The 8,516-nt window shown below is 37.1% G+C and overlaps 1 protein-coding gene across 1 annotated transcript; it reads right to left on the reverse strand.

The window, feature by feature from the left end:
- Positions 1–4,464: 4,464 nt before the first annotated feature.
- On the reverse strand, positions 4,465–7,719 carry LOC132614621 (uncharacterized). Its single transcript, XM_060329116.1, has 2 exons — positions 5,651–7,719; positions 4,465–5,349 (listed from the first exon to the last, which is right to left on the reverse strand). Exons 1-2 carry the CDS (start codon positions 7,179–7,181, stop codon positions 5,315–5,317), a joined length of 1,566 nt encoding a protein of 521 aa, XP_060185099.1. The 5' UTR covers positions 7,182–7,719; the 3' UTR covers positions 4,465–5,314.
- Positions 7,720–8,516: the final 797 nt, after the last annotated feature.

Here is an 8,516-nt window from a genome sequence, read left to right on the forward strand (position 1 = left end):
AAATGCGGACACAAGAACTAGCAACACAAATAGGAACAACTACTAAATGGCTACTAGTTAAGAGACACAAGAAAATGGAATTGCAAAAATCGGGAAAATAACTAAAATTTCGGGTCCGGGTAGGTGATAACTTGAAAACACGAGCGGGAAGCCCCAATTGATCCAAGGTATCAATTTGAAATAATGAAATTTTTTAAATTTCTATACTCTTTTTTTTTTTTTTTTTGTTCCCTACCAAAGGATTAGGGACACAATACCATCAACTAAGGATCAAGAAATTTTTGTTTTGAGAAATGAAATCAAAGAGAATTTAAGTCGAAAAAACCTGAAATGTGCAACCCGCGACGCTTGTGCAGCACCTGCGACTCGCGGTTCAACCTGCGATAGTGATCCGCGGCTCGCGGATGATGCAGCCAAAATGCCAACTCTCTGTCACAAGGTGCGACACCACCTGCGACTCGCGGTTCAACCTGCGATAGTGATCCGCGGCTCGCGGATGATGCAGCCAAAATGCCAACTCTCTGTCACAAGGTGCGACACCACCTGCGACTCACAGGTGCAACCCGCGATGGTGTTCCGCGACTCGCAGATGAGGCACCCCAAAACGTTCAACTCTCTGTCATAAGGTGCGACACAACCTGCGACTCGCAGGTTCAACATGCGGCTCGCATGTAGTGTCGCATATGGGCCAATTCGATGCTTTTTTTTTTTTTTTTCCGCAAAAATCAGAAAACTTTGACAACTTTTGGATCAAATGGCCCTTTGGAGAGTCTTCTTTCTTATGAAGATTTGAAGGTGTTCAAGAACACAAGAACAAGTCAAAAATTCAACTACCCTCAAATCAACTCCAAATTGACTCAAATTTCGGATTTAAGTTCTCTTCAATGTAGAGAACAAAGCCCAATAGGTTTCAACCTTCAACTTCACCTTCTCCAACAAGACCCACTTTCAAGTTCTTGAAGCTTTGAAGCTCAACAATGGTGGAACACAAACCCTAACTCCCAATGGATTCGAAATTGAAGATTTAAACTCTAGAAACACTAAGAAACTCTAATCTAACACCAGATTCAACAAAATCAACAAGAAAATTCGATTTTTTTTTTTTTTTTTGTTGAATCAAAACCCAAGATTAGATTTGGTAGAACAAACCTAAACTAAGCTCTGATACCAATTGATACAATATTCCATACGAAAATGAAGAAAAAGGACAAGAAACATAAAGGATAGATAATTTGACACAACTAAAGACCCAAATTAGCAACCAAAGTTCTTGAATTAACTTGACCTCTAATTTAGGAACTAAAGAGCACCAAACTCTTAGGATGACCAATAGGGATTTGATACCCTAATAACCAATCCTCTCACAAGATTCACAATCTCTAGCTTAGCAAGCTCTCAATACTCAAAAGAGTTCACAATTTCAAGACATCAATATTCAACATAGACTAAGTCTTCCAAATGAAATAGACTACTACTTATACTAAGGTTCAAAAGAAGACAACTACACTATTACACTTTTACCCTTAATGAAGTAAGGGCCTTGTTTGGGTGTCTTCTTTTGGGAACAAAACTTGAATTTGCAAATCTTCAAGTAATAGTCACATTGAAAGTATGACCATCTTCCAACCTCTTCTCCAAACCATCCTCCCATGCTATCATGAACACTTGCAATCCCCGGGAAGGTGTTAGAGTGTATTCAAGTATGTCCCTCCTCATGAACAATGCTTGCATAGCTTGAAGTTCCCTCGCTTGGCTCCTTGTAAAAGGTCTTGATGCCATTCGAGTTGTATCAGTGGTTAAGTATACTAGTACGTTTTCTCACATATAATGCTTATCCTATGTCTTTAATATCATTTATAACATAACCATATCACAACACATCAAGAATCATGACTCAATTCAAGCTATCACTCAAAATGACACTATTCCCGCATTCATGACCCATTTTTCTATATTCTTCTACAATCCAGTTTCAACTTCCAAATACCTTAAACAACATGAAAATACCATGAAACTTACCTTAGATGGTTAGGAGTAAGCCTTGAGTTGAAATACTTCTCTTGCACCAAAACCCTAGTTCACTTCCATTGATATTCCTTGGCTTGGATGAATTTTATTGTGCTTCTTACACTTGATTCACTTAGATTGATGTAGTTGATCACTAATATTTCTTGAATTCTTGTGGGAGAAATGTTCTAGAGAGTTATAGAGAGAAGGAGGGGGGGGGGGGGGGGGGGGAATGAAATGAAATGAACTTGGTCCCTTATTAATACACAAAATCTGTCTCGACCAGTTTCAACGGACCAACATACGGTCCGTGTAAATTATACCGACCGTATGTCTGGCCGTAGATTTGGTGCAGAGAAGGTTACCCATCTGGGCTAAATATACGGCCTAACATACGACCAGTATAATTTATACGGCCAGTATGTTGGGCCGTATAATGCCCAGCTATTCCAATTTCGTTCTCGTCGACTCGTTTGATCTCCAATCCTTATGGAACCTTCTTAACACTTGTTTAGCACCTCATTAACAATCTAAGGGACGTTATAACTCTTCTCCAAAGCATCATTAAATCATCATTAACTCGTTACTCGTAAATCCTTTCCGATACATAATGTATGCCTTGCCTTCCTTGACAACTTTCTTCTCTTACTTCAAATGTCATTGAAATCTCATTTAGAATCATCAAATGCTATTTCTTACTTATTGAAACGTCGTATACTTCGTTCCCCTCGTTATTCTATCCACTGTGCATCAACGAAAATTTTTCCGAGGTGTAACATTCGCATGCTTCTGGTAGTCCGTTTTAAAATGCCCATAAGCTACTCCGATTTCGTAGTGACGAACGGTTTGTTGCGTTGGAAACTACACTCGACGAACTTAATTTTAGGCTCTTGAAACACCTCAAAGCTTGTCACGCCCCGAAACCCACCCTAGACGAGACTGGCATCTGACGTCATGAACAACATCGTAAGAACCTAAAAGATGCAATAACAGTACTTGAACCCGCCAGGTTCAATATTCTCCTCCAATAGTTTATAAAATAAATGTAAACAAATCATGAATATATGAATTAAATCAGCAGAAGTCTTTATTAATTAAATACTTAGTCAAACGTAATACGTGCCCGAGAGTTAATAAATAACTCAAAAACTATCCACAAGAATGTATACTATGGAGCTTCTAAGATAAAGGAATAATAGTTCGACTCATCGGGACGCAGCCCGAAAAACTACTAAAATGAATAAACAAATAAATAGGGTATCCCACGAATGAACGTGTGGGCTCACCAAATCAACAGCAATAGCAAGTCCTTCCTAAGCGCCCAGAGTATCAAGAACCTGTTACACCCCGCATTTTCAGACCATGAGCATGACACGTACATCACCGTAGTAATGGAGTAACGGAGACGTCCCATGATATTTTGGAAGGTACAAGCCATGGGAAGTATGTAACAATGAAGTAAAGGATGAATTACGACCTCGTAAGTCGTAATCGGGAAAGACTATTTTGAAACACAAGAACATGACCATTATCAAGTATAATAAATGATAAATATCATGTATGGAGAGTTTCGGAAGATTTCGAGATCAAACAAATTGAAGAAAATAAGTTTGACGAAAATTTGACAAATATTGGGCAGATTTTTAGTCAACTTTGGAGGGGTATATCTCCTAGTATATTAGGAGTTTTAAGGTGGAACAAAATCCTAAAATGTATTTCTTCCCGTCTAGTTTTTAATGCAACAAACCGCTCATCGATAGGACGTCGGAGTAGAGAATTATAGACGTTACAAACTGAACTGTCGACGCAGAAACAACACTGCTACAGTACTGCTACAGTGATGCCGACTTTGGCCACTATAAAAGGATTAAAATCCCCTTTTTCTTCATTCAAAAACTCTCCAAATTTCCAGAAAATTCAGCAACAAAGGGGAGCAAATATACATCACATAAAAGTGAGGATTTTGAGTGAATTTCAAGCTACGGAATACTAATCGAAGTCCGGGCAACGTGTAGACACGATTATAATTTCGTTTGGTGTTGGAGTTAGCTTGGGGACAAGAAAATGATGAAGAGTTTGCTACCTTCATAAAAATAAGGTATGAATCATTGAATCTTTTCTTTATCGACTTTGACTAAGGAATATTTGCAAGAATAGAGGTTATAGTTTGTTGTGTTGATGTTGTTGATTTATGGATTGTGGGTTTAAGAAAATTTTGGATGAAAATACATATATTTATCTTGTAGGATGTTGAGGATGTTGTTATTGATGTTGTTGGTATTAATTTCGGCTTCTTTATGGAATTAAAGTATTCAAATAGTCGTATCACAAGTTGGTTAGTTGAGAAATTTAAAAGACATCGTGCGGGATGTTTTAGGAAGTATATTGGTGATAACAACACGGTTAGCTGAAGACTTTAGAATTGAAAATTAGAAAGGGGGAAGGATTGATTCTTGAGAAAGAAGTTCACAAGTTCAAGTATTTGATACTTAAAACGTTGTTTAATAGTGAATCAATTAAGAAGAAGAAGAAATGGAGGGAGGGAACTCAAACAAGGAATCTTACCATCGAAGAATCCGAGTTGCGGTTCAAAGTAGAACAAAAAGGGCATAACCCAAAAGAGAACCTCAAAGGTCTCCACAAGCACAAGGCTAATATTATTAATATTCAAACTTAGTTACAATGAAAAAGAAAACACCCCTTTATATAGGAGAAATGGTGGCTGCCACCCTAAATAAAATAAAGAACATTCTAGACATTAAAGTTGGTCAAACCAAATTAATTAAGGTGCAATTTCCAAGCTGCATAGAAGACCACCAATTCTTTGTTCCAAAGTGCATAGAAGACCACCAACATTTGTTCCAATGTGCATAGAAGACCACCAAACATTTGTTCCAATGTGCATAGATGACCACCAACACTTTGTTCAATAAAAACATTAAATGTAGTCAACGTAGCATTAAATGATCTTCTAGAAACACAAGTATGGGCTACTGAACTTGTTCCTTCTTTGGGCATGTTTTGGGCCATAATGCAACTCATCTTGGTTTTCAATTGGGGCCTCCAATTAGTATAAAGCCCTAAAGATCTCCTTTGGGCTGGAGCTATTCCTCCATTACATGACATGTCATTACCAAATGAAGCCCATTAAAGCATCTTGATATTTTTTAGTCTTCAACGAAAATTAAGCTTCCTTGGTTGCTATCATTCTCCCCCTCTTATAGAAGATTCGTCCCGAATCTTGGTGGTGACCTTTTTTGCTCCTTAATGCATTTGAGCCTCCATGGTTGCTATCATTCTCCCCCTCTTAAAGAAGATTCGTCCTCGAATCTTGACATTGACCTGCAACCAACATGATAATCACAATAAGTAGGGAGCAAACAAAGGAAACAAAACAAGCATTTGGTAAAAACAACACAGGGTAGTGACCATGCAACCACTTAACCCACTTAGTTCTTTTATGCACAAACACCCTTTTAAATATCCAAGCTATCATCTAATAGAACAATGTAATTTCCAACACAAGAACTAAAAACACAATTCATTAGCTCTTTAAACAGTAGAGGATCATTAGCCAGACCAAAAGCATATGAATACCAAGAAAACATACCATATTTGCTCTTTCTAAACAACTTAACCTCACCATTCAATATACCATGGTCATGATATGGATCAAAAGTTATTTTCTTGTGAAGTGGCTTGGAATGAACCTGCAAATAAGGATCTAGAAAACAAGATAAAGATATTGTGAAGTTGAAAACATGTGAGCACTTGTCCTTTTCCGCACTTGAGCTACTACATTCTGCACCTAGCTCAACTTTCTCAATATCTACGACACCAAAAGCTTCATGTGTCTCAATGTGTTCATTGGAAACTTCATCACCTTTGCTTCCTTCATTGGAATCCCAAAGTGGACAAAAATGTACAGTAAACTCATGTTTAGTATCATCCCACAATGGGTTATCCCACACTTTAAAACCTTGACCCATGAGATTGTCTTCTTCAAGTGAGCTGTCATCATCCTTTACACAAAGTTCATCCTCAATGTTCTGCATGAAAGGAGATAAAAGACTAAAACAAGAAAGAGTTAGTTTATTAGCATATGAACAAGATTCATCCTTTCTCAAATTCTCTTGGATTTGTTCACTCAACTTATCTCGTTTCCCACTTTCACCACATTGTGGCAGACTGCTCACGTGAGAAGAACAACAAAAAAAGTTATGTTCACTCTCAATTTGAGTTATATCTTCACCTAAAACCCTTGATTCAACAAATTGTGGTACAAGTTCAGTTTTGTTTGCATCTACAAATAGATCATCGATAAGGTCATACCACATGAGATCATCAAGCTCAACTTTGTCTTCTACTTGCAATTGTTTCCACAAATCATCAGCCTTTGCTACTTTCAAATCCCATTTGAAGCTAGATTCTTCCTTCAATTGTTGTTCCAACACTTCAATGGGTTCTTCTTCAACAACCTGCACATTTGGAGCACAAATACTAGAAAAAGAATGAGTTAAAAGGTTAGAGCTTGAACAAGATCCTTTCACACTTATGCACTCTTTTCTTTTAAGCACTTCTTTTCTATCATCTCTCAAGTGCTTTTGTTCACCCTCTATTTTACCTCCCAAACGCACTTCACTCGATTTTGTCCACTCATTTCCAGTTCTTGACAACTCACTCTCTTCATTCATCACTTCCTCTACTTTTTCCTCTCTTGAGTTGTCAAGTTTCTCACCCTTACTTCTCTCTTTCTTTTGTCGCTCATCCTCACTTTTGTTTGAATTGAAAAAGGATCCAACTGATGAAGAAACACTCCCTTGCTTTCCTTGGAAGAATATGTTATTTGAAGTATCATAAGCACCCACATACTTGCCAAGAATTCCTCTACTATCTTTTGGAGGACTTCTAACATCAACTCTGATTTTTGATTTTCTACAAGCACTTGATGTGTCCCTTTGGTCCTTCTTTTCATACGCCTTGTGCTTCAACTCCCCCTCATTAGATGAAGGATAGTTTGAAGATGTTTTTTTGGAATTATGTTGTTTCTTCTTTCTTTCATCCCACTCATCATTTGCTTTCTTCATTTCTTCATAGAGTTTTCGTAACCAGTAAAAGTCATTTTCATCTCTTTCTTTTAATATTTTATCTTCTTCCTTTCTTTTGGTATCCATGGATGTAGCCACAACCTCCCAAAGACCTGCAAATTGCTTAATTACAAACAAAAAATTGTTAGAAGCAAAAGGACCTCACCAAAAGCATCACACCCTTACATCACTCAAGTAGTGACTCTCAACACTCGTGTATCACACAAGTAGGCTTTTTACCCACAAAGAATCTCACCACTCTCGCCTTTTACCACTCAAGGGCTGCTCCTCGAAGTTCTTCAATAAACCAGCAACTCAAACACCTCAAAGTAAGTTCCAAAGCTTGGTTCAAGAATGGAGTTTATGTCAAACAAAGAAAAGGACAACAAAACTTAAACTGACAGGAAACAAGAAATACACAATGAAAATAGAGAGAGAAAAAAACACGGAACAAATTAGCACGAAACAAAGAAATAGACACAAAATTACTAGACAACTCTAAGTATGGACAAATACTTCAAGTATCTAGTAAGAGAACATAAAGAAAACCAAATGCAAGAAATAAACACTTTCAAGAAAAGATTTAGAACATATCAATGAGTTTGGATACAAATGTATTGTAATGATCTTGCACCCCTCAATGTGACTTTTGAGTTCCTTGATGAGTTTTAGTCAAAGAATCTTTAAAACTAATGGGATTTTCAAGAGATAACAACCACAATGGGTTTCCCAATAATTTAAAGTCAACAAATCACAAGATAAAGGATTGAAGAAATCAAGAATAAGTAAAGAAAACTTAGAGAGTACTGTTCACGGCACTGTCCACTTGAGCAGTTTTATTTTTTTCTAACTTTTTTTTGCTACTGTTCACGTGCTACAGTATTTTCAGATTTTTTTTTTTGGTATTTAGAATTCAAATCAATAGATCGGGTGAGTATAGGAATACTCAACCATCCAAAGCTCTGATACCACTTGATAACAACACGGTTAGCGGAAGACTTTAGAATTGAAAATTAGAAAGGGGGAAGGATTGATTCTTGAGAAAGAAGTTCACAAGTTCAAGTATTTGATACTTAAAACGTTGTTTAATAGTGAATCAATTAAGAAGAAGAAGAAATGGAGGGAGGGAACTCAAACAAGGAATCTTACCATCGAAGAATCCGAGTTGCGGTTCAAAGTAGAACAAAAAGGGCATAACCCAAAAGAGAACCTCAAAGGTCTCCACAAGCACAAGGCTAATATTATTAATATTCAAACTTAGTTACAATGAAAAAGAAAACACCCCTTTATATAGGAGAAATGGTGGCTGCCACCCTAAATAAAATAAAGAACATTCTAGACATTAAAGTTGGTCAAACCAAATTAATTAAGGTGCAATTTCCAAGCTGCATAGAAGACCACCAATTCTTTGTTCCAAAGTGC

This window comes from Lycium barbarum, chromosome 10 (assembly GCF_019175385.1).
Source record: "Lycium barbarum isolate Lr01 chromosome 10, ASM1917538v2, whole genome shotgun sequence".
Classification (NCBI taxonomy): domain Eukaryota; kingdom Viridiplantae; phylum Streptophyta; class Magnoliopsida; order Solanales; family Solanaceae; genus Lycium; species Lycium barbarum.